The following is a 27,383-nucleotide window of genomic DNA, read 5'->3' as shown; positions in this document are numbered from 1 at the left end:
ACTAGGGTCCATACATAAGTAGACCAGTGGTTCTCTTCTTGTTGAGGATTAAAACTCAACTTCTTCCAAATGATATTTGAGAGTTACACTTCGTAACGGGACCAAAATTAAGCTTCAAAATTTGCTCCTGGAGCTCTTGGGACTTCAGTGTTAAAGTGTTCAAAGCTTCAAGCAGATACGCCCTCCTCTGAGGATTCTGATTTCTGCCTACAATATTCATTTTAGATTTGGTAATTACTGTGAGCCTGTATGCAGTTCTTGGCAAAGGCCACCCTTCGAGGGAGGTGGAAAGCAGTTGAGTGCCCAGTGCCACTCACCCTTGCTGTACACCAGGAAGAGAGTGCTCATCCCAGCTTGTAGGTGCTCGCCAATAAGACATTCTATCCGCCAAGTCCCAACCTTGGATGGTAGCATTTCCACCGTCTCAAAGACACCTTAGCAAAACCAGAAGGCAGAAAAGTGACTTCCTTTCACCAAAACGGGCATAAGACACATCAGATTATGCAGAACATCAGAGGAGATCTAGCCAAGTCAGTTGCACCACTCTTTGACCTAAAGTGCCTGTGATGTAACCTCTGCAGCTGGAGACACTGGGGGTGAAGTTCTGACCCTGGGGAAAGGGAGAGAAAGAGTACCCGGATGCTTCAGGGGTGGAGACGGGAGAAAGCTACTGTGTTAGGACTGGCCTGCACTCTTAAGGCGTGGCAGAGCCAGAGGTGGATTTCTCATTGACAAGATGTGGGCTCCCTGCCTCAATGAGTAAAGTAACCCCAGGAGCAAGAAGCTAGAGGTGAATGCTGAGGGGCTGAGGGCTGAGTGATAAGTGACCATCTAGAATAAAAGTGGAACCAACCAAGTCAAGAGGATTTCATGTAAGAGGGTCCCCCAAAGGAGTTTCTGCAGATCCCCTGAAAGTATCCCACCAGAGAAAGAGTCCTCTTTAAATATCTGCCTTGCTTCCCTGACAGCTCGGTAAAGAATCCACCTGCAGGAGACCCTGGTTTGATTCCTGGGTCAGGAAGATCTGCTGGAGAAGGGTTAAGGCTACCCACTCCAGTCTTCTTGGGCTTCCCTGGTGGCTCAGCTGGGAAAGAATCCACCTGCAATGCAGGAGACCTGGGTTTGATCCCCAGGTTCGGAAGATCCCCTGGAGAATGGAAAGGCTACCCACTCCAGTATTATGGCCTGGAGAATCCCATGGACTATAGTCCATGGGGTTGCAAAGAGTCAGACAAGACTGAACGACTTGCACTTTGGCTTTTCACTTTCACTTTAAATATCTGCCAGGTGCAGACAGTGGTGCTATCCCTTATCTCTCCCCCCTCCAAGCTATGGTTCAAAGCAGCAACCAGCCAGGGGTGGAGGGGAAAGCAATAATAAGCATAAGAAGGAGACGTTGAAGTTAAAATCAAGTTCCGAAGCTAAAGGCCAAATTAGTGATCTGGAAGAGAAACCTAAGGACATAATGCAAAAAGGCAAGCAAACAGAACGAAATGAGGGAAACTGAGTCATAGAAGATGAAGAAGTCCAAGACTTTTCTAATGAAAGTTCTGCAAGGAAAGAAAACAAAGGTGGGGGGTGGGAATCAGAGAAATGATAAGGAGAAAAATCCCCTAAAGCTTAAGAATGAAATGCATGATTTCAGACCAAAAGGGCCCACTGAATGCCAAAGCAGAGCGCGTGTCATGAAACCCAGAAGGAGGTGCCTCTTGCTGAAAATCTAGAATAAAACCTTATAAAAGGAAATTCAGAATTTTGATGAAGAATGGAATTTCCCCGGCAGTCCACTGGTTACGACTCCGTGCTTCCATTTCATGGGGCGGAGGTTCCGTCCCTGGTCAAGGAATTAAGATCCCACATGCCGTGTGGCCACATGATGTGTGGCACAGCCAAGAAAAAAGGGGAAAATTTTTCTTTGATTAATGTGTTGAAGTGGACGTTATGATGTCTGACTTGAATTTTCTTTGTGATGTGAAGTGACTGCAGGCCTGTTTATTACTCAAGAGTCAGCAAGAAAAGTCACTGGGCTTATCAGAATTTTTACACAGAAACAGAAGTTTACTTCCACTATTAAACCTATTTTTTCTTCCTTCTGTTTTGCCTGCACTGTGAGGTATAGGGGATCTTAGTTCCCTGATCAGTGATCAAAACTGTGCTCCCTGCGGTAGAAGCACGGAGACCTAGCCACTGGATCATCAGGGAAGTTCAGAACCTGTTTTAAAGGAACATTCGAGAATTAAGATGATATTCTGTTTTGATCAACAGTGGGAGCAGTGTTTAATCAAAATTTGGTCTTCATACATAAACCAATCACTCTTTGGGAATCACTAATTGGTGATTCCAATTAATGATTGGAACCAATCATTATTGGTGCCCTGTGGGATTCGAGTTGGGAGAAAAATCCTCTTTTCCTAGGAAAGTGCTGGGACATCCATTGTCCATGGATTCTGCTCTGTTTCCTTTACAGCACATTATCTGTATCTTAAATGATCATGTTCATTTGCTACGTTCTTTATGATCTCTCTGCTTTGTTCAAGGGACATATCCCCAGGGCCTAGACCTTGAAAGGAGCTCCTCAGCAAGCACAGGAAGTTGACAACAGAGTGCAAACTGGTTTGTACCTGGGTAGAGATTGTAGACCGCCATTTTATACTCCTCCGTTTTTCGCACAGTGAACACATGGCCACTGAAATGAATGGAATGGATATTTTCATTGCTGCCCATGCTGAGCAGATACCACCTAATCCTTTGATGCTGAGCCATGACTAAGCCAGGGAGTGTATCCATCACGTAGCCATTGATTGCTGGAGAAAGAACACAGAGAAAGCTGTTACCGTCTATTGTGCCAGGGTCTTTCCCTCCATTCCAGCCAAGAGGATGGATTCCTAGGAAGATTGCACTCTCATCCATATACTCTCAAATCGTACAATATCCCAGCCTCAGGCTCCAGGCTCACTTCACGGTGAATGAGATTTGGGTGTGGACTGTATTACCATGGAAGCGATACTTTTCTTGAAAAGTAGGGTCCTCTGGCTGGACATGGCAGGGCGCCCCGCAGTTCCTTGCCATGTTTTCGGCAAAGTACCAGCTCTTGGTTTCATCAAAAATGGTGAAAAACAGAGCGAATTCCTGTATTGTTACTTGTCTCCCATGAGCAGCACTCAGCGTGTCCACGCGGCAGATCAGAATGGGGCCAATCAAGCCTGAGTGCAAATCTTTTTCCTGAAAGGAAAGACACTAGTTCTAGGAGCGAATGTTCTCTCACTCAGAAACAAGAGGGGATTTCTCATCAGCTTTTATGACACTCCACCCCATTCTGCAGCTTCCCACAGGACAATTCTTCCTCTTTAGTAGATTCCTGGGTGATATGTCTAAAACATAAATATGCTGCTGCTGCTGCCGCTAAGTCGCTTCAGTCATGTCCGACTCTGCTCAACCCCATAGACAGCAGCCCACCAAGCTCCCCCATCCCTAGGATTTTCCAGGCAAGAATACTGGAGTGGGTTGCCACTTTTTTCTCCAATGCACGAAAGTGAAAAGTGAAAGTGAAGTCGCTCAGTTGTGTCCGACTCTTAGCGACCCCATGGACTGCAGCCTACCAGGCTCCTCCATCCATGGGATTTTCCAGGCAAGAGTACTGGAGTGGTGTGCCATTGCCTTCTCCGTAAATATGCTAACACCTCCTCTATTGAAAACTTCCCATTATGCTGGGGATAAATACCACACTTCTTAGCAGCTGACACAAAGACTTTTTCTTTTTTTTTTTTTAAACACTTTAGTTTTTGGCTGCATCTCAGGGCATGTGGGATCTCAGTTCCTGACCAGGGATTGAACCTGTGTCCCCTGCAGTGGAGGCACAGAGTCTTAACCATGAGACTGCCAGGGAAGTTCTGAGACCATTTCTATCAAAGCAGGAAAAGGCCAGCACAAAGGAGCCCTGCTTACCAGATCAACGTCAGAAAAGTAAGCCCAGGCTTTGCAGTCAAACTCATCTTTGGTGGGTGCCATATGGTGCTGCACTTTCCAAAAGTAGCTTTGGGTTTCATTAGGCTTGACAAACTTTTTTCGAGGTTCTGCTCCTTGTCTCTGATCTCCGTTATAAGAAATAAGGCTAGAATAGAAGGAGTAGGGACGAGAGGCCTGGTTTTTGAAAGTTACCTGCAAAGCAAGAGAGAAAAAGGCAAGTATTATGTTTTAGGATCTTGTAAAGTTCTTACATCCCTAATACCAATGCCTATTTAGGGGGTGTAATCCAGGTTTTCAATACCTGGCGGAATCGGTATGTTATGAGAACCCAAACCTAAAGATCTGTGAAAGAAACTGAGACATTTTTCATTTCCACAGTCTTTAAGACATGAACTCACAGTTACAAAGGAGAAAATTGCTAAATCCTTAAAAGAAAATCTAAAGTAAAAGATAAAATATGACCACAGGGGTTTTAAGGGACCATAACCCCAGGAACTGATGCTCTTAAAGTTCTTCATGACAAATGCCAGGATGATTACATATGCTCTTTATACAAGACTTTTTTTTTCAAATTACATTTTCATGGGATGTATGAAAAGTAAAATTCAAGTCCGAATAAATTCACTCACAATCCTGTAATTTTAGATCCTTCTATATCCTTCCTGTAAACAATCAGTTGGGACAATGGATGACTGTTTCTAGAAAAAAAAAAAAAAAAACTACCTTGATCTTTGGCTCATACAGCGCCAAAGCAAATTCTAGTCTACAGGAATTATTATTGGATTAAAAAGTTAGATGTTAAGAAATTAAACTGTAAAAGAAAGTATAGGTGATTTTAAGAAAATAAATCTCTGTATAGGGAAGGATTTTTATAGACATAAAAGCTATCAAAGTGTCATAAAGGAAATATTTATTGGTTACTACTTAAAACTTCAAACATATTTTATTTTAAAAATCACTATATATAAAATTGGGCTTCCCTGGTGGCTCAGACAGTAAAGAATCTGCCTGCAATGTGGGAGATGTGGGTTTGATCCTTTGATTAGGAAGATCCCCTAGAGGAGGGCATGGCAACCCACTCCAGTATTCTTGTCTGGAGAATCCCATGGACAGAGGAGCCTGGCAGGCTGAAGTCCACGAAATCGTAAAGAGTCAGACACAACATATATAAAATTAAAAGAAAATAAACTTGGAAAAATATTATTCACTAAAATGACCAATGATCATTAATATATAAATGATCTATAATATATATGGTAATACAAATTAACAAGAAAAGCATTCGCTCCAAAAAATTCAACTATGCAAAGAACATTAACAGATAATTTGTTAGAGAAAGTCTTAAAATGTTCCTGAACATTGCACTTCTGGAATTTTATCCTGGGAAAAGAGTTGTGATAACATTATTACTTAAACAGTGGGGGAAAAAAAGAAACTATCTAAAAGGTTGTTCAAAGGAAAACAGTTAAATAAACCATAAAATCATATAATGAACTAATATTATTTCAGTTGAAAAACATATGTAGTGTTTTTAATAACATAAGGAATGTTTATAACATTTATTTTAAAAAGAAGTAGAATGATGAATTGTATAATTTTGAATACATAGGAAAAACATAAGAACATACAGAAAAATGATAATTATGGGGTTATTTTTAAATTTTCTTATCTTCTATACTTTAAACCTTTTTGAAAGTGTGAAAAGAGTATTTTTATAATCAGAAATTAAAAAAAAATATATATGGATCAATTTTTTTGTAATCCCATTTTCTTCAACTTACCATGATATTGTCTTCCACTTCTGCTCTTATATATGGTCCCAAGAGTCCCAGGTGTTCATTTAGTTGTCCACGGTATATGGCCTGAGTAAAGGAGCCATCAGTAAATTCCTCAAATACCACCTTTTTGAACTGAGGGACTCCTCCATTCTGAGACCTGGTGAAAAAAAACAGAGGAAAAGGTGAGTAGAAATGAGGTGCATTTGATAGAACCGATGATGAATTCCTACTTTTGCATTCCAGTCCCCTGTAATGAAAAGGATATCTTTTTTGGGTGTTAGTTCTAAAAGGTCTTGTAGGTCTTCATAGAACCGTTCAACTTCAGCTTTTTCAGCATTACTATGCCTCAACGGGCATAGGCTTGGATTACCGTGATATTGAATGCTTTGCCTTGGAAACGAACAGAGATCATTCTGTCATTTTTGAGTTTGCATCCAAGTACTGCATTTCGGACTCTTTTGTTGACCATAATGGCTACTCCATTTCTTCTGAGGGATTCCTGCCCACAGTAGTAGATAAATGGCCATCTGAGTTAAATTCACCCATTCCAGTCCATTTTAGTTCGCTGATTCCTAGAATGTCGACATTCACTTTTGCCATCTCCTGTTTGATCACTTCCAATTTGCCTTGATTCATGGACCTGACAAGCTTGTTTTTTTCCCCTATATTTTGCCAATTTTTCTATTGAGAAATCTGATTTTTTTCTTATTGATTCAAAGGAATACTCTATATATTCTTGATGTAAATCTTTGATGGTCTTTTGTGCTGCAAACATCTTTCCTTCTATGGTTAATTTTCCATTCCCTTTTTGTTATCTCTTGATGAGCATAAGTTGGTAATTTTAATGTAGTGAAATTTATTTAAAATTTTCATAGTTAATTATTTTTGTATCTTGATATCAATTCTTTCTTTTCTTACCCTGACATTGTTGAGATATTCTCTTATTTTTTCTTTCTAAGAGGTTTATGGTTTGACATTTATATTTAGACTTGGAACCTACAGTGAGTGGGTTTTTGAGCATGGTATGAATTAGGGATCCAATTTAATGTTTTTCCATATGGATATCAAATATTTCCAAAACATTTATTGAAAACTGCACTTCTGTGACACCTTTTTCATAAGTCAAATGCCTATACATGTGTAAATCTAGTTTTGCATTTCCTGTTCTGTTTCACTGACTTATTTAATGTTTACTCCTATGCCAATTATTACTCTAAGTTCAGTTCAGTCACTCAGTTGTGTCTGACTCTTCATGACCCCTTGGACTGCAGCACACCAAACTTCCCTGTCCATTGCCAACTCCTGGAGCTTGCTCAAACTCATGTCCATCCAGTCAGTGATGCCATCCAACCATCTCATCCTCTGTCATCCCCTTATCCTCCTGCCTTCAGTCTTTCCCAGCATCAGGGTCTTTTCCAGTGACTCGGTTCTTCACATCAGGTGGCCAGAGTATTGGAGCTTCAGCTTCAGCATCAGTCCTTCCAATGAATATTCAGGAGTGATTTCCTTTAGGATTGACTGATTTGATCTCCGTGCATTCCAAAGGACTCTCAAGAGTTTTCTCCAACACCATAGTTCAAAAGCATCAATTCTTCAGTTCTCAGTTTTCTTTATGGTCTAGCTCTTACATTACCATAGCTTTAAAATAAGTCTCAATGTGTTTTATAGCAATTCTTCCTATCTTGTTCCTTTTGTTCAAGAAGGTCTTGGCTAGGGACTTCCCTGGTACTCCAATGTTTTAACTGCTTGAGTGTTCAGTACAGTATTGAATAGAAGTGATGATAATGAAAAGTGGTGATTTGTTCCTGATATCTAAAGGAAAGCTTTCAATGGATCAGCATTAAATATGATGCCTGGTGTACATTTTTGTAGATACTCTTTCTCAAGATAATGTAATTTATTTCTATTTTACATAAATGACACCTTATATATATTTGTAATGAATTAAAATTTCTTGTTTTGTGGCATAGCATATGATCTACTTTATTAAATACTCCATGTGAACTTGAAAAAATATTAAAGCTGCACTTGCTGGGTGTGATTTTTTTTTTACTTTATTTATTTATTTTTGGCTGCTCTGGGTCTTCACTGCAGCTTATGTGCTTTCTTTAGTTTTGGAGAGTGGAGGCTACTCTCTAGTTGCAGTGTGTGGGCTTTTCATTGCAGTGGCTTCTCTTGTTGTGGAGCGTGGGTTCTAGAGCATGGGCTCAGTAGTTGTGGTGCATGGGCTTAGTTGCCCCAAGGCATGTGGAATTGTCCCAGACTGGGGTAGAACCCATGTCCCCTGCATTGACAGGTGGATTGTCAACCACTGGACCACCAGGGAAGTCCCTGGGTGTGCTTTGTTAATTATGTTCAAATCTTCTACAATTGATCCTTGACCAACAAAGGGATTAATCTGAGTATAATTTATACTTACCCCTCTCTATTCTTGGTTCCTTGGTATCTAAGGATGCAAGCAACCTCAGACTGTATAGTACTGTAGTATTTACTACTGAAAAATACACTCGTTTAAGTTGACCCTCTTAGTTCAAACTGGTGTTGTTTAAGAGTCAAGTTCTTTATTGATGGTTTGGACATCAGTTAAGTTCAGTTGCTCAGTTGTGTTCGGCTCTTTGTGACCCCATGGGCTGCAGCATGCCAGGCCTCCCTGTCCATCACCAACTCCTGGAGTTTACTCAAACTCATGTCCATTGAGTCGGTGATGCCATCCAACCATCTCACCCTCTGTCGTCCCCTTCTCCTCCTGCCCTCAATCTTTCCCAGCAACAGGGTCTTTTCAAATGAGTCAGTTCTTCACATCAGGTGGCCAAAGTATTGGAGTTTCAGCTTCAACATCAGTCCTTCCAATGAATATTCAGGAATGATTTCCTTAAGGATGGACTGGTTGGATCTCCTTGCAGTCCAAGGGACTCTCAAGTGTCTTTTCCAACACCACAGTTCAAAAGCATCAATTCTTTGGTGCTCAGGTTTTTTTTTTTTTTTGATGTTTATAAAATTATTTATTTTGCATATTTATTATTATACTTGTTAAGAGATTTATTTCTGTTTTGCTTCATTGCTTTTATTTTGTTTTTTCCTGTTTTTTAAATATAAATTTATTTATTTTAAGTAGAGGCTAATTACTTTACAATATTGTACTGGTTTTGCCATACATCAACATGAATCTGCCATGGGTGTACTCGAGTTCCCCATTCATAACCCCCCTCCCACCTCCTTCCCCATACCATCCCTCAAGGTCATCCCAGTGCACCAGCCCCAAGCATCCTGTATCATGCATCAAGCCTGGTCTGGTGATTCATTTCACATATGATATTATACATGTTTCAATGTCATTCTCCCAAATCATCCCACCCTCGCCCTCTCCCACAGAGTCCAAAAGTCTGTTCTATACATCTGTGTCTCTTTTGCTGTCCCACATACAGGGTTATCGTTACCATCTTTCTAAATTCCATATATATGCATTAGTATAGTGTATTGGTGTTTTTCTTTCTGGCTTACTTCACTCTGTATAATCAGCTCCAGTTTCACCCACTTCATTAGAACTGATTCAAATGTATTCTTTTTAATGGCTGAGTAATACTCCATTGTGTATATGTGCCACAGCTTTCTTATCCATTCATCTGCTGATGGACATCTAGGTTGCTTCCATGTCCTGGCTATTATAAACAGTGCTGCAATGAACATTGGGGTACAGTGGGATTGCTGGGTCCTATGGCAGTTCTATGTCCAGTTTTTTAAGGAATCTACACACTGTTCTCCACAGTGGCTGTACTAGTTTGCATTCCCACCAACAGTGTAAGAGGGTTCCCTTTTCTCCACACCCTCTCCAGCATTTATTGCTTGTAGACTTTTGGATAGCAGCCATTCTGACTGGCATGAAATGGTACCTCATTGTGGTTTTGATGTGCATTTCTCTGATAATGAGTGATGTTGAGCATCTTTACATGTGTTTGTTAGCCATATGTATGTCTTCTTTGGAGAAATGTCTGTTTAGTTCTTTGGCCCATTTTTTGATTGGGTCATTTATTTTTCTGGAATTGAGCTGCAGGAGTTGCTTGTATACTTTTGAGATTAGTTGTTTGTCAGTTGCTTCATTTGCTATTATTTTCTCCCATTCTGAAGGCTGTCTTTTCACCTTGCTTATAGTTTCCCTTGTTGTGCAGAAGCTTTTAATTTTAATTAGATCCCATTTGTTTCTTTTTGCTTTTATTTCCAATATTCTGGGAGGTGGGTCATAGAGGATCCTGCTGTGATGTATGTCGGAGAGTGTTTTGCCTATGTTCTCCTCTAGGAGTTTTATAGTTTCTGGTCTTACGTTTAGATCTTTAATCCATTTTGAGTTTATTTTTGTATATGGTGTTAGAAAGTGTTCTAGTTTCATTCTTTTCCAAGTGGTTGACCAGTTTTCCCAGCACCACTTTTTAAAGAGGTTGTTTTTTCTCCATTGTATATTCTTGCATCCTTTGTCAAAGATAAGGTGTCCGTAGGTGCATGGATTTATCCCTGGGCTTTCTATTTTGTTCTGTTGATCTATATTTCTGTCTTTGTGCCAGTACCATCCTGTCTTGATGACTGTGGCTTTGTAGTAGAGCCTGAAGTCAGGCAGTCTGCTTCCTCCAGTTCCATTCTTCTTTCTCAAGATTGTTTTGGCTATTCGAGGTTTTTTGTATTTCCATACAAATTGTGAAATTATTTGTTCTAGCTCTGTGAAAAATACCGTTGGTAGCTTGATAGGGATTGCATTGCATCTATAGATTGCTTTGAGTAGTATACTCATTTTCACTATATTGATTCTTCTGATCCATGAACACGGTATATTTCTCCATCTATTAGTGTCCTCTTTGATTTCTTTCACCAGTGTTTTATAGTTTTCTATATATAGGTCTTTAGTTTCTTTAGGTAGATGTATTCCTAAGTATTTTATTCTTTTTTGTTGCAATGGTGAATGGAATTGTTTCCTTAATTTCTCTCTCTATTTTCTCATTATTAGTGTATAGGAATGCAAGGGATTTCTGTGTGTTGATTTTATATCCTGCAACTTTACTATATTCATTGAGTAGCTCTAGTACTTTTCTGGTGGAGTCTTTAGGGTTTTCTATGTAGAGGATCATGTCATCTGCAAACAGTGAGAGTTTTACTTCTTCTTTTCCAATCTGGATTCCTTTTATTTCTTTTTTCTTCTCTAATTGCTGTGGCCAAAACTTCCAAAACTATGTTGAATAGTAGTGGTGAGAGTGGGCACCCTTGTCTTGTTCCTGGCTTTAAGGGAAATGTTTTCAATTTTTCACCATTGAGGATAATGTTTGCTGTGGGTTTGTCATATATAGCTTTTATTATGTTGAGATATGTTCCTTCTATTCCTTCTTTCTGGAGGGTTTTTATCATACATGGATGTTGAATTTTGTCAAAGGCTTTCTCTGCATCTATTGAGATAATCATATGGCTTTTATTTTTCAATTTGTTAATGTGGTGTATTACATTGATTGATTTGTGGATATTGAAGAATTCTTGCATCCCTGGGATAAAGCCCATTTCGTCATGATGTATGATCTTTTTAATGTGTTGTTGGATTCTGATTGCTAGAATTTTGTTAAGGATCTTTGCATCTATGTTCATCAGTGATATTGGCCTGTAGTTTTCTTGTTTTGTGGCATCTTTGTCAGGTTTTGGTATTAGGGTGATGGTGGCCTCATAGGATGAGTTTGGAAGTTTACCTTCCTCTGCAATTTTCTGGAAGAGTTTGAGTAGGATAGGTGTTAGCTCTTCTCTAAATTTCTGGTAGAATCCAGCTGTAAAGCCGTCTGGACCTGGGCTTTTGTTTGCTGGAAGATTTCTGATTACAGTTTCAATTTCTGTGCTTGTGATGGGTCTGTTAAGATTTTCTGTTTCATCCTGTTTCAATTTTGGAAAGTTGTACTTTTCTAAGAATTTTTCAATTTCTTCCAAGTCCATTTTATTGGCATATAATTGCTGATAGTAGTCTCTTAGGATCCTTTGTATTTCTGTGTTGCCTGTTGTGATCTCTCCATTTTCATTTCTAATTTTATTGATTTGATTTTTCTCCCTTTGTTTCTTGATGAGTCTGGCTAATGGTTTGTCAATTTTATTTATCCTTTCAAAGAACCAGCTTTTGGCTTTGTTGATTTTTGCTATGGTCTCTTTTGTTTCTTTTGCATTTATTTCTGCCCTAATTTTTAAGATTTCTTTCCTTTTACTAACCCTGGGGTTCTTCATTTCTTCCTTATAGTCCAACTCTCACATCCATACATGACTATTGGGAAAACCATAGTCTTTACTATATGGACCTTTGGAAAAACCATAGTCTTTACTAGATGGACATTTGTTGGCAAAGTAATGTCTTTGCTTTTTAATATGCCATCTAGGTTGGTCATAACTTTCCTTCCAAGGAGTAAGCGTCTTTTAATTTCATGGCTGCAATCACCATCTGCAGTGATTTTGGAGCCCCCCAAAATAAAGTCTGACACTGTTTCCCCATCTATTTGCCATGAAGTGATGGGACCAAATGCCATGATCTTAGTTTTCTGAATGTTGAGCTTCAAGCGAACTTTTTCACTCTCCTCTTTCATTTTCATCAAGAGGTTCTTTAGTTCTTCCTCACTTTCTGCCATAAGGGTGGTGTCATCTGCATATCTGGACATCAATGCTTTTTAAGTCAGCTGTCTCTAAAAACGACTGGAAATTTATCTATTTCTCTAATTCTGTCAAGTTTTACTTGGTGTATTTTAAAGCCATATTATAAGTGAAGTGAAGTTGCTCAGTTGTGTCCGACTCTTTGCCACCCCATGGACTGTAGCCCACCAGGCTCCCCCGTCCCTGGGATTCTCCAGGCAAGAACACTGAAGTGGGTTGCCATTTCCTTCTCCATATTATAAGGTTCATAGTAACTTAAGAATGTATGGCTGCCTATTGAATTGGCTCTTTTATATTATAACATTTCCTGTTTATCTCTACAGAACTCTTGCTTTAAAATTTACATTCTGAAATGGAGCACGACTCTATGATCCTTGCCCCTCCCCACCATGTCTTCTACCTGCCTTTTGCCTGTGGAAAACTTTAGTCAAAGAATAAATTTAATCAGAGAAGTGAAAAATGCTTAAATAAAGGAAAATAGTCTAAGGAGACTAAATAATAATCATGTAGTTATTAAGCATAGTCAAGGACCTTTATTTCCTTTGGACAAGTTGTCAAATGCTATAGATACCATTCTGAGCCATATCCTGTGAGCTCTCTTATAGATAACAAAATACCAGGTGGAGAAGTTAACTACATGATCACCAGACTGTACCCAAGACTTGAGCTGCTGCTATTCTGAGAACTGACTACAAGGAAGTGGGAACAAGTGTACCCCAGAACTGCATATTAACTTTACCTAAAACAGTGAAGATGATGCTAGTCAGACCACTGATGACCAACTGAAGATGACTGTTAGAGATGACTATGCTGTTTCTGCATGTAGACCCCCCTGCTCCAACTCTGTCTATAAAGCTCTCACCCCTGCTTGTTGGGGGGTGGGGAGTCAGCCTTTGGACAAATGTCTGCCATCTTCCCCCACCCAATTGCCGGCATCTGAAATAAAGCACCTTTCCACCAGCCTGGCCTGTTTACTGGCTTTTGAGCAGCGAGCAGCTGGACCCCACCCACATACCTTTCGGTAATAGATTTGGCGACAAAAGTGGGGCTGGCTACTGCTGGCTATGGCTGGTTAAGGCTGGCCACTGCTGGCTATGGTTGGTTATGGCTGGCTACTGCTGACTATGGCTGGTTATGGCTGGCCACTGCTGGTTATGGCTGGCCACTGCTGGCTATGTCTGGTTATGGCTGTCTCCTGCACTTTTATGGCACCTGGCGTTCCTGGGTCTTCCAGGGGAGAGCTATAGCTATGACAATGTATGAGCCTGCTGCTCATGGCTAGCTAGCCCCAGGTAGGGGATTTGGGGGACATTCCTAGCAGTTGCCAAAGCCATTTGATTTGAGGATCCTCCCTGTTTCTACCCTGCTCAGCACTGACTGCCAACTTATGCTTTTCTTGGTGGAATGGAAACTTGCACTTGGGATGGGATGACGAGCTCCAAGACCAGGTAAGTCCACCAGTGTGCACACGGGCAACCTTCCCATTTGTGAGTGCTAGTGCTATTTGGGCCTTCTGGCCAATTGATTCTGACTGCTATGAGGACTGTGAGCAATAGTGCTGTTTGGGCATTCTTGCCAGTTGGTTCTGATGTGTGTCTGATGTTGAGAACTATTTGGGACACGAGGTACTGTTTGGGCATTCTTGCCAGTTGGTTCTGACATGTGTCTGATGTTGAGGATCGTTTATGAACTCTGACTGCTATTTGGGCATTTTTGCCAATTGGTTCTGATGTCTGTCTGCCATTGAGGACTGTTTGTGAGCATGAAGTGCTTTTGGGCATTCTTGCTAATTGGTTCTGATATCTGACTGCTGTTGAGGACAGTTTATGACCACCAAATGTCATTTCGGTACTTTGCCAATTGGTTCTGACATTTAACTACCACTGAGGACCATTTGTGTTGGGTTTGGGACTTCGTACCAGACACCCTCAGAAAGGGTTTATGACAGATCTGTCATTTGGTGTGTGGGTGTGTATTCCATTTGTATGATTGGTACTCTTGCTGTCTTATGTAGAATGGGAAATTCAGGTTCAATTCAATAAGAAAAAATTTAGTTGTGAATTTATGACTAAAAAAAGAAAGATGATTTTTTTCTTTTTTGGACAATGTATGGCTACAGTATTCTTTAGACTCTGGAGAAAACTGGTTAAAATGAAACTCTTGAAATTCAAAAAACCCGTTCTTTTTGCATACGCAGTTGGGGAAAGCTAACTTGATAAAACACTTTTTTCGGACCCTGGGAAAACAAAAATATGCCTGGGAGTAAGTTTGAGATTGATGCTTATCATGTCCTTAAAAGACAAACACAGTCCACTTTGCCTGGATCTTCAGCCTTGGGTTAATTGTGCAAAGAAAACAAGGAAAAAAGCCTTTAAAATTGAATGTATAATTTCGCTATTCTGGCTATAATCTATAAACTGATTACCGACTTTTGTATTCTCCTAAGACCAAGAGGGAAACTTAAGATGTTTTGATTTATTAAACAGGCATATTGTACCACTGAATAAAAATTATGCTATGAAAAAAAAGTGTTTTCTGAGGTTATGAAATATGTTCTTAAGTTTGCCAATCAGAAAATGCTGGTGTAACATTTCAAGCACTTGTTTCTTGGTTTTATTAAAATTTTCAAGGGTTAAAATTGTGATGTGTAAAAATGATAAGCAAAACATTTTGGTATGTAAAGCAAGTAGGATATGTGCTCTCAACAAAGGTATAAAGAATGGAGGTATTTTTGTTGAGAAAAAATGATGACAATAATTTTGTCCTATAGTTGTTTGTTTCTAGATGAGGAAATACAGGACAAAGTTGTTTGGATCTAGAAAGTGACCAAAGGTTTGTGAAAAAGGAATTTTGAAAAAAAAAAAAAAAGAATTGTGTACATTATCAGGATTAAAATTAGACTAAATTTAATTAGGTATATGGATTTTATGAACAGTAACCTGATGCAAGACTGAAGTTGGTTTTTTTCTCTTAAGAAAACAAAGTTCTCCTGAAATATTGATCTGATTTTGGTAACAGAGACTTTTAATGGAAAGTCATTTTTTTTGTTTCTAATCATACTTTTGACGCCAGTGTTCAGGATGGAAAAACTGTCCAGTAAAGTTGTCACAGAGTATAGCTGCTCATGATGTGTAGCACTGCTGGCTTTATGTGTACTACTTAAAGCACATGTCTATGTTTGTGTGACAGTTGGGTATGAATGCTAAAATGTATGGCCTATAAAGCATTTCCCTATTAACCTCTGAGCCTGTTCATGATACCTGATTAGTTTTCCCCTAAGGTGGACAACTAGGCAAATATATACATAAAAAGGAGCACCAAGGGACATGGTTAGACCCAGAGCAGGCAAATGAACCACTCTGGCAATGTTGGGAAAATATATTGATTATCAATACTCTCTATGGAAAGAATTACAACTTAAAAAGGAAAAATGATGGAAAAAATATTCACATATTGAGGTATGGAAAAGTCATTCCGGCCAATAACAGGATTTAATCTGAACTTTAGGCTAACCAAAACAGCCTGTTCGTAGCCTATTAAACATACATTGTACATCTGCTTTAATCATAAAGACAAAAAAGAGAAATAGTATGAAGGTGGATTTTGATTATTATACTCACTGTAATATGTCTAGTAATTTTCAAATGTTTGTCCAGGTACAATGAAAGTTTATTGCCTTTCTTATTCAGTATCTGTTCCTCCTCAAGATTGAGGAGTATCAAAGAAAAAGGGGGATTGAAACAGAGCAGGACTCTATGATCCTTGCCTCCCCCCATGTCTTCTGCCTGCTTTTTGCCTGTGGAAAACTTTAGTCAAAGAATAAGTTTAATCAGAGAAGTGAGAAATGCTGAAACAAAGGAAAACAGTCTAAGGAGACTAAATAATATAATGTAGCCATTAAGCATAGTCAGGGACCTTTAGTTCTTTTTCAAGGGCTGTAGATGATATTCTGAGCCATATCCTGTGAGTTCTCTTATAGATACCAAAACACCAGGTGGAGAAGTTAACTACTTGATCACCAGACTGTACCCATGACTTGAGTTGCCACAATTCCAAGAATTGACTGCAAATAAATGGGAACAAGTGCAGCCCAGAACTGCAGATTAACTGTACCTAAAACATTGAAGATAATGCTAGTCAGACCACTGATGAAAAATTGAAGATGACTGTTAGAGATGACTGTGCTTTTTCTGCTTGTAACCTTCCCACCCCCAATTCTGTCTATAAACAGTCTCACCCCCTGATTGTCATGGGGTGGGGGGTTGTGGGATCAGCCTTTGGACAGATGTTTGCCACCCTCCCCATCACCAGTTGCCAGCATCTGAAATAAAGCAAACTTTCCTTTCCACCAGCCTGGTCTGTTTACCGGCTTTTGAGTGGCGAGCAGCTGGACCCTACCCACATACTCTTTTGGTAACAATTCTACTTAACTTAGATCCTTAGATTTTAAGTGTGTCTCTTATTAACAATATATAGTTTGCACAAATTTTTAAGGAAGTCTGACACTTTTCTGTTTTGTTTTGAAAATTGTTTTTAACCAATTAAATTTGGGCTGGGCTGGGTCTTCATTGAGGTGTGTGGGCTTCTTGTTTCAGTGCCTTCTCTTGTTGTGGAGCATGGACTCTAAGTGTGTAGGCTTCAGTAGTTGCAGCATGCAGGCTGAGAAGTCGCGGCTGGTGAGCTTGAGAGCCCGGGCTTAGTTGTCTCATGCTTGTGGGATCATCCCAGACCACGGATCAAACTCATGTCCCTTGCATTGGCAGGCAGATTCTTAACCACTGGACCACCAGGGAAGCCACATTTTTATGTTTTAACTGATACATTTAATTTATCTACATTTACTTAAAAAAATAGTTGGAGTTAAGTCTATCCGATTTTTTAAAACATTGAAGTATAGTTGATTTACAACATCATATTGGTTTCAGGTGTACAACATGGTAACTCAACAGTTTTGTTTTTTTTTTTTTTTTTTTATAGATTATACTCCATTTAAAGTTACCACAAGATAATGGCTGTATTTCTCTGTGCTGTACAACACACTCTTGCAATCTATCCTTTTTATATATAGTAGATTGTAACTTTCAGTCCCCTAGCCACATCCCTCTTCTCCCCTCACCCTCTTCTCACTGGTAACCACAAGTCTGTTCTCTATATCTATGAATCTGTTTTTGTTTTGCATATTCATTCATTTATTTGTCAGCTTCCACATGTATGTGATAACATATGATAACATAAGCATAATACCCTCTAGATTCATCCATGTTGTTGGAAATGGCAAAATTCCATTATTTTTCATGACTGAGTAATATTCCAGTGTGTATGTATACCACACCTTCTTAATCAATCATCTGTTGATGGATACTTAGGTTGCTTTCATATCTTGACAATTCTAAATAATGCTGCTATGAACATTGGGGTGCATGTATCTTTTTGAGTTTTTGTTTTCATTTCCTTTGGATATATACTCAGGAGTGGAATTTCTGAATAATTTGGTAGTTGTTTCTTCTCTAATCACTCTTTCCTTTTGGGATTTCAATTAAAAATATGTTAGTCCTTCACATTCTATCCTCTTTCTTCTGATTATATGTTGTTGTGTCACAGACTACCTCAAAAATTTAGTGGCTTAAAACAACAACTGTTTTTTATTGTACTTGTCAATTCTGTTAAGTCTGGAGTTCCAGCAGGGCATGGCAAAGTAATAGTTTCACTCTTCGTGGTGTCTAATGTCACTCAGTGGTATTCAACTGGCATCTGGGCTGGTCTGGAGGGTCCAAAATGGCTTCATTCACATGTCTATTGCCTTGATGGAGAATGCTGGAAAGTTGGACTCAGTCAGGACTCTCAGTCAGAGAGAGCGTCTGAAGGGATAGACATAAGCTGCATGATAGTTTCTGAGGTTGTTGTTGTTCAGTCACTAAGTTGCGTCCAATTCTTTGTGACCCCATGGACTACAGCACACCAAGCTTTCCCGTCCTTCACTCTCTTCCAGAGTGTGCTCAAATTCAGGTCCACTGACTCAGTGATGCCATCCACCCATCTTATCCTCTGTCACCCCCTTCTCCTCCTGCCCTCAGTCTTTCCCATCAGAGTCTTTTCCAATGAGTCGGCTCTTCACATCAGGTGGTCAAAGTATTGGAGCTTCAGCTTTAGCATAAGTCCTTACGGTGAATATTTAGGGTTGATATCCTTTAGCATGGACTGGTTTGATCTTCTTGCAGTCCAAGGGACTCTTAAAAGTCTTTTCCACCACCACAGTTTGAAAGCAATTCTTTGGTGCTCAGCCTTCTTTATGGTCCAACTCTCACATCAGTACATCTGTACTTTCTGAGAAAGCCTTGGGAATCAAATAGCATCACTTCCACTATATCTACAGATCACACGTTTCTGTTATATTCTATTCGTTGCCAGCACAGATCAAAAGGAGGGGAATTGGACTACCTTTTGAAAGGGAGAATGGCAAGGTCACATTGTACAAGAAGCATGTAGGACAGGATATCTTGGCACATCCATCTTTGGAAAATAAAGCTGGCTAAAATCTTTGGGCTTCCCAGGTGGCACTAGTGATAAAGAACCTGCCTGCCAATTCAGTTCAGTTCAGTCACTCAGTCGTGTCTGACTTTTTGAGACCCCATGAACGGCAGCATGCCAGGCCTCCCTGTCCATCACCAATTCCTGGAGTTTATTCAAACTCATGTCTGTTGAGTCAGTGATGCCACCCAGCCATCTCATCCTCTGTCGTCCCCTGCTCCTCAAGCCCTCAATCTTTCCCAGCATCAGGGTCTTTTCAGATGAGTCAGTTCTTCTCCTCAGGTGGCCAAAGTATTGGAGTTTCAGCTTCAACATCAGTCCTTCCAATGAACATTCAGGACTGATTTCCTTTAGGATGGACTGGTTGGATCTCCTTGCAGTCCAAGGGACTCTCAAGAGTCTTCTCCAACACCACAGTTCTAAAGCATCAATTCTTCAGTGCTCAGCTTTCTTAATAGTCCAACTCTCACATCCATACATGACTACTGGAAAAACCATAGCTTTGACTAGATGGACCTTTGTTGGCAAAGTAATGTCTCTGCTTTTTAAAATGCTGTATACCTGTGGCGGATTCATTTTGATATTTGGCAAAACTAATACAATTATGTAAAGTTTAAAAATAAAATAAAATTAAAAAATAAACAACTTTACAGAAAAAAAAAATGCTGTCTAGGTTGGTCATAACTTTTCTTCCAACGAGCAAGCGTGTTTTAACTGCATGGCTGCAGTCACCATCTGCAGTGATTTTGGAACCCCCCAAAAAAAGTCTGACACTGTTTCCACTGTTTCTCCATCTATTTCCCATGAAGTGATGGGACCAGATGCCATGATCTTCGTTCTCTGAATGTTGAGCTTTAAGCCAACTTTTTCACTCTCCTCTTCCACTTTCATCAAGAAGCTCTTTAGTTCTTCTTCGCTTTCTGCCATAAGGGTGGTGTCATTTGCATATCTGAGGTTATTGATATTTCTTCTGGGAATCTTGATTCCAGATTGTGCTTCATCCAGCCGAGCGTTTCTCATGATGTATTCTGCATATAAGTTAAATAAGCAGGGTGACAATATACAGCCTTGGCGTACTCCTTTCCCTATTTGGAGCCAGTCTGTTGTTCCATGTCCAGTTCTATGTTGCCTCCTGACCTGCATACAGATTTCTCAAGAGGCAGGTCAGGTGGTCTAGTATTCCCACCTCTTTAAGATTTTTCCACAGTTTGTGGTGATCCTCACAGTCAAAGGCTTTGGCCTAGTCAATAAAGCAGAAGTAGATATTTTTCTGGAACTCTTGCTTTTTTGATGATCCAACGGATGTTGCCTATTTGATCCCTGGTTCCTCTGCCTTTTCTAAATACAGCTTGCACATCTGGAAGTTCACGGTTCACATACTGTTGAAGCCTGTTTTGGAGAATTTTGAGCATTACTTTGCTAGTGTGTGAGATGAGTGCAACTGTGTGATAGTTTGAGCAGTCTTTGGCATTGCCTTTCTTTGGGATTGGAATGAAAACTGACCTTTTCCAGTCCTGCGGCCACTGCTGGATGATACAGGTTTGATCCCTGGATTGGGACGATCCCCTGGAAGAGGTCATGGCAACCCATTCCATTATTCTTGCCTGGAGAATGCCAAGGACAGAGGAGCTTGGCTGGCTATAGTTCATGGGGTCGCAAAGTGTCGGACATGACTAAAGTGACTTAGAACACATAACCTTTATTATCTCTTTTCTATATTACATTTTAAAATTTATGCATTCTGCATTTCATATTATTTCTTTTTTATTTACCTACTACTTCACCAATTCTTTCTACATGATGCTTTCGTGTTTTAATTGTATCGCAAAGTGTCGGACATGACTAAAGTGACTTAGAACACATAACCTTTATTATCTCTTTTCTATATTACATTTTAAAATTTATGCATTCTGCATTTCATATTATTTCTTTTTTATTTACCTACTACTTCACCAATTCTTTCTACATGATGCTTTCGTGTTTTAATTGTATCGTGTTTTAATTGTATCTGGTGATTCTGAGATCTTCAGTCTGTGAGTTTGTATTTGACTCTCTATTGTTTCTGTGGCCTCTTGCTTACTTCTCTTGTTTTGTACCCAGCATTTTTGTGTTCTGGAAATTGTATCTCGAGTATTTGTGAAAATAACCTGAGGCCTAGAATTTTGGTTTCTTCCATGAGAGGTTTTATGTGTTCTACCAGATGTCTGCAGGCACTGCAAATTCAAGACTTGCTTAAATTATGATCAAGGATAGGGATTTAATGGACAATACACATGACCGAAAACTGGGCTATAAGTCAATGAAGTACAAGTTTAACTGGTTTACCATTACTTTGAGGATGTAGCCCTTAAAGCAGGCATGGTTTACAGCTACTTTTATTCCATTATCATCCCATGAAATCTTATTTGAATGTTAGTAATATGATTATAATGCTCAAATTGGTATCTTTTAGCACAAACCACTTCTTTGGTTTCAAGACTCATATATCAAACTGCCTACTCAACATCTGAACTTGGATATCTAGTAGGCATGTCAAATTAAATGTGTACAAAACAGACCCTTGAGTGTCTCCTCAAATAAATCTGTTCTGCTTCATGGCTTCCACATCTCATTAAATGTCACCAGCTTCCACCTAGTTGCTCAGGAGAAAAACAAAACATTTTTCAGTTTTCTCTCACCATTCCTCCCCATCCTCAATCTAACAGCAAGCCTTCTCTGCTTATCTTTAAATTATACTCAACATCCTTACATTTCTTTTTATTTTCACCCTCACCACCCTGTTCAATAGAATGGGAAAGACTAGTGATTTCATCAATAAAACTGGAAATACCAAGAGAAAATTTCATGCAAAATGGGCACAATAAAGGACAGAAACGGTATGGACCTAACAGAAGCAGATGATATTAAGATGAAGTGGCAAGAATACACAGAAGATCTGTACAAAAAAGGCAGTAATGTCCTGGATAACCACGATGGTGTGGTCACTCACCTCTGCCCTACCCCTGCACAGACTTCTTTACTGTACTCCACTCATGCTGGTCCTTTTTTGTTCCTCAAGCATGCTAAACTTGTTTCATTTGCAGGGTCTTTGCATTTCCTGTTCCCTCTACTGAAAATGTCTTCTCTCAAACTTTGGTTAGCAGACCTCATTTTTGTTTGTTTTTTAATTTATGTGACTGCACTGGGTCCTAGTTGCAGCATGTGGGATCTTTATTTGTGGCATTTGGGGTCTAGTTCCCTGACCAGGGATTGAACCTTGGCACCCTGCATTGGGACTGTGGAGTCTTAGTCACTGGACTACCAGGGAAGTCCCTAGCTGACCTCTTATCATCATTTAGGCATCAACTGCACAAAGAGAATGTTTCTGACCACCACAGTGAAAGTAACACCCCCTGTCACTCTCTACCATATCATTCAATTCTACTTTTTGAACAGCACCAAGATTCCCTTATTTAGTTTTTTACTACTTTATTGCCTTTTGCTTTTCCCAGCAGAATATAAGCTCCTGCTTTGCTATTCTCCAGTGTCTGTGCAAGTGCCTGGCATGTAGCAGGTGCTCAATAAATATTTGTTGGCTGATTTACTCTCCTTATGTTTATCTTTCAAATTTCTGTGTTCTCTCCCCTGACCAACCTCCTTCTGCTCCCTTAACACTGAAATTCTCTCATTTTGCCCTCTGGATCCCCAGTACTTTGGAAAACGACCTCCCCTGCCACCTCAGTCCCATTACCACACACTTCACTGCTTCCTGCTGTGTCTATCAGGGCGCACTCAGGAGATTAAGCCTTACCCAGCAGCTCATAAGCTGTTAGGTGAGGCTGACTTCCTTCCTGTTCCACGTGGCTGCTTCTTGACTCTGACCTCTCTACCCTTTTGTAGACCCCTCTTCTTCTCCATCCCACCAGAGTAAGAGTTTCATGCTACCTGGATTTACCATCCTGTAACCCTCATTGTTAGTGTCACCACCTAACCTCCCATTTGCTCCTCAGCTTCATCTAGACTTTGCCACTTGCTTCTCAGCTTCCTCTATAAAACAGTCTTTGGAGTCTCATTGCTGCAGATTGATTGTGCCTTCCCTATTGTTTCAGTACCTGGTCAAGTCAAAGGTCACAACAGTAGCACAAAGGAATAATCAATGGACCCATACCTGTTTCTTAGTGCGTAGGGGGATCTACTCATCCCATAATCCCAGAGCCGCTCCACTGCAGCAATAAAATAGTGGCGTGTTCTCTTTTGAAAGCTGCGGGGGTCCTGATTTTCATCTTCACCATAAATGTCAAAATCTTCTCTCTTTGTTTCAATTGACAAAGTATCATCATAGTCAGTTTTGTCTGGCTCTGGCTGAAAAGTAGTAAGGGTTATCTCCCTTTGATGGCGTTTCAAGATTGGTGGATTTTGACAGCACACCCTTCCAGTCCCTCCTTGCTTTGGCCAGGGAGCTTCTCTTTGGGCCTTATCTTCTCCTTCATTTGTTACTGCTATTGAATAATAGTTTTCACTAGGGTCTAGGGGCAAAGTGATATCTTTTGTCTTCAAAGACGTGAGTTTGTGTGACCTCTCTAGGGATTTCCAGTCTTCTTTTGGTATCAAGGTAGCTGACTGGTTATCCCAAGCAAGGAGACCCAGCAGCTTGGAGGGAATCTCTTCAGAGCTTTCTGTTGTCCATTTCAGAGATGGCACTTTTCCAGTCCTGTAGACTTTATTCAATTTAACAAGTCCCTGTGTTTTCTGAAGGAAGATCTCTTCCCTGAGATCCAGGTGGGCAGGAGAAACCTTGCTAGTTTTTGTAGGCAAGTCTTCCTGATGAACAACTTTCCCAGATGCTTCAGACAAGCCTGGTTTCAACAGAAACATGTTCTCAAGTTTTTTGTACATGAGTGGATTTGTGGCCTGTTTCCCCGGGGTGCTGCTCTTTCTTTGACTTCCGATCACTTCCAATGTTAGGAAGGCTAAAGAAAGGTTATTTTTCTTGGCTCCGTGTAAGAAATGACTGGTTTCTTGGACCCCAGAATGACTTGCCCCCAAGTTATAACCATAGGTTGATGCTGGAGGATGAGAAGAGTTATGTTGAGGTGGGATCTTGGTCACATCTGTAGGTCTAATTGACCTATGACTCCTCAAAGAACAATCTGGTAAGAAGGACTGAGTAATGGTCCTTTTCTCCATCTTGTTGTGTTCTATCTGTGTGAAGGTACCCTGGGTCAAATGTTTCATGCTTTTGGACCACTGAGTTGAGGTGTCATTCAGAGTTACCCCCCTTTCAAGCTTTACTTCTTCTCGTGGGAGTCTGGATTGTTTCAAACCCCGCTTATCACGGTGAGGAACTGCATCCTGCTGACTTGGGATAGGAGACAGTTTGGTAGTGCTTGGAGATTTCTCTACCATTTGTTTTGTTTGATTCCCTAAGCCTTCCACGTTTGCTTCCACCCTTCCTTTTGAGAAATGGGCTGCATGAATCCTGGCTCTTTTTGCCGAATCACTTAATGACCTGTTGTCTTGAAGTCCTGGAGTATATGTCTCTTCATCTAAACCTCTGACATTTTGCTTAGTGCTCAGTGAAAAGAGATTCTTCAGGAAATTCTTAGTTCCAATCACTGTATACACCTGAGGCAAAACTGTGTTCTCAGGGATTAATGTCTCTTTCTTTTCTGTTTCTTCCTGGGATTTTTTTTCTTGATTGTCTGTATCATTTTCTTGGACATTAGCCAAGTTAGTAAGAACTATGCTTTTGGTATTTGGAAAAATCATCTCTTTGAGGCTGGTGTTGTTGCTAAATTCATCCTCTCCTGCTACTGCCTTATTCTTTTCTGATAAGACATTCTGATCTTTCACAGAGTTTTCTGATACTGATGATGTTAATTGCTTTGGACTGGGCCTTTGCCCAGAGCTTAGGGAGTTCTTGTCGTGGGTCCTTTTTATCACGTTTGTTGAATCTGGCAAAAACAGAGTCTTGAAGAATGGTGTATCTGGATATTTTGTATCTAGTGGCTTAGGGCCTTCTTTTTCTTGGTGGATCATTTCCCTTTTTTTGGATGAAGTAGTTTTATTTGACATATGGCTTAGTCCAAAAGATGTAGTATTTTTGTGCATAAACAATTCATCATGAATCAAAGAAGTCACTTCTTGAAAGTTGGTATTACTGTCTATTACAATATCCTGCCAGACTGATGTACTATTCTCAATTAATACTGTTGGGTCATCAATGTGAGTCTTTCTATTAGTTGTTGAGTTAGCTGGTGCCTTGTCTGTCTTTACCAAAGAGATATTCACTTTAAATAAAGCATCATCTTTGTTCAATGACACAGGTCCATGAACTCTTTCCTCTTTAAATAGCCTATCACTCTCCAGTGATAATGCATTTTCTCCCAGTGAACTTTCTTGACTATTCATTAAAGCTGCTTCTAACAACTTGGAATTATTATCTTCTTTACTCAAGCCCAAAGGTACACGTGATCCAATAACATGAGATAAATTTTTGCCAAATACAATGGCACCTAATTGACTATTAAAATTAACTGGCATATTTGGGGGTCTGAAGGAACCTGTCTTTTTAGTACCTGCTGACAACTTGTCTGATGGAATTGTTGGTAAAGGCATTAGATTGTTTGATGAACTTGAAATTTTTAAATTAAGTTTGTTCAACTCTGCCATTATAGTTGTTCCCAAATTCTCATTTAATCTTACTGGCAGTTCTGGCTCTTGAGTAAATACTCTTTCCCCACTGTGATGCAGCTCTGGTCTAAGATGTGCCACTTCAGATGGGGATGGGCCCTTGATTCTTTCTGTTGGTCCAGGTAAATGATCAGTAGCCTCATTTCTGGTTTCTTGGAGATCAGATAAGGATAATCTGTGTGGAGTAGGATTCTGTCCCAAGAGCATCAACAGATCACTAGAGGAGACACTTTGTTCTGTAAGCAGCTGCATTTTCTCTCCAGACTGAGGGTCAATCTTCTCCATGTCATTTTCTGGAGTCATGGTGGGTTTGAATTGCTTTTGCCTAGTGCTAGGGTACCTTGAATTCTTGGAGAAGCTTCTGGGTTCAATGACATTGTCGTCACTCAGCAAGGTTGGAATATCTTCATATGTGTCATAATAATCGCCAACGTTCCTGTCACAACTATCAACCTTCAGTAAGGCTGTCATGCCTCTGTTTCGAAAGTCTGAGTTGTGGCACCCCAGAACCCACAGACCTGGAGATGAGGAAGAATAAGACTCTGATTACTCATAACTCAAGTCACAAGCAAGATCTGTGCTAGAGGTTCTCTTCCATTCCCAGAAAAATGAAAAAAAAAAACTACTCAGTACCATTATATTGCCAGTTGTTATATTAAATGCCAGACACACATAACAGTAGTCCAACAATGATAGTAAAAGTGGTTTTTGCATTGCTGCTGTTGTGGCATATCTCTTTGTGACCACAAGAAAGGGATGTGATTTTAAATAAATATATATTGGCATAAAAATGGAGAAATGTAATTAACATACACAAGAGTGGTGAGTCTTACTAGTCACATAGAACTTGGGTGATGACAGTGACTTAATTCTGGAAATTTTACATAGGGCAGCTGTTTTCACTATACAGCGCAGTGCTGTAGGTTCTACAGTAACATTATGTGCTCAGTGCTCAGTCGCTCAATCGTGTCCAACTCTGTGTGACCCCATGGACGGTAGCCTGCCAGGCTCCTCTGTCCATGGGATTTTCCCAGTAAGATTACTGGAGTGGGTTGTCATTTCCTCCTCACTGCCTGGGGTCAAGTCCCAGCACTACAATTTATCAGCTGTGTGACTTTAAGCAAGTCCATTGAGGTCTCTGAGCTCGAGTTTTCAAATTTATAAATGACTCATTATTAGTATCTAATAATGCACTCAAATCACACAACACAATGCCAAGCATCCACTATGACCAATGTGTAGGATAAGTAACCATAAGGGAGCAGGACTTAGGTTTAGGATACAAATAACATAATAACTCATCACAGTGCTAACAGTATTAATTTCTACTATGAACAGGATTATCTGATTGAAAGAATTTTATGGTGATGAAGTATATGCATAAGCATAAATGGAAACAAATACACCTTTACTAAGCTACCCATCAGGTAAACGAATGGTCTTATCAAGTTACAGAAGCAAAATCTTAACTGAAAAATTTTCTCAAAGTATATTTCAGAGCCCTATTAGACAATAGGGTGCCCATGAAAAATCTTCTGTGTTCAGACATTTTGGAATTAATTCACATTGCATTCTATGTGCAGCCTGATAATCACTCAAACAGGAAATGAGAATAAAGAGATTTTCTAATATACAAGGATTCAAAGTATCTACCTCTAATTCAGCCATTCTCAAGATGTGATTAGAGAATGTTTTCTACTGAAATAAAGGAGTATATTAAAAAATATGAAGACATGGGATACAAAGAACCCAATTTCATGATATATAAAGCATATTTTTGATTTT

At 39.8% G+C, this 27,383-nt stretch overlaps 1 protein-coding gene across 3 annotated transcripts in view; it reads right to left on the bottom strand.

Annotated features, from left to right (window-relative positions):
- F8 (coagulation factor VIII) overlaps window positions 1–27,383 on the bottom strand; it is a 142,391-nt gene that overhangs the window by 27,060 nt on the left and 87,948 nt on the right. For all 3 annotated transcript variants that reach the window (XM_070785447.1, XM_070785448.1, XM_070785449.1), the window contains 6 exons: window positions 23,074–26,116; window positions 5,748–5,901; window positions 3,946–4,158; window positions 2,994–3,222; window positions 2,622–2,804; window positions 318–434 (listed from right to left, as the gene is read on the bottom strand). In XM_070785447.1, coding sequence (XP_070641548.1) covers window positions 318–434; window positions 2,622–2,804; window positions 2,994–3,222; window positions 3,946–4,158; window positions 5,748–5,901; window positions 23,074–26,116 — 3,939 coding nt within the window. The remainder of the gene's footprint in view (window positions 1–317; window positions 435–2,621; window positions 2,805–2,993; window positions 3,223–3,945; window positions 4,159–5,747; window positions 5,902–23,073; window positions 26,117–27,383) is intronic.

This window comes from Bos indicus, chromosome X (genome assembly GCF_029378745.1).
Source record: "Bos indicus isolate NIAB-ARS_2022 breed Sahiwal x Tharparkar chromosome X, NIAB-ARS_B.indTharparkar_mat_pri_1.0, whole genome shotgun sequence".
NCBI lineage: Eukaryota > Metazoa > Chordata > Mammalia > Artiodactyla > Bovidae > Bos > Bos indicus.
This window is presented reverse-complemented; position numbering and strand designations above follow the sequence as displayed.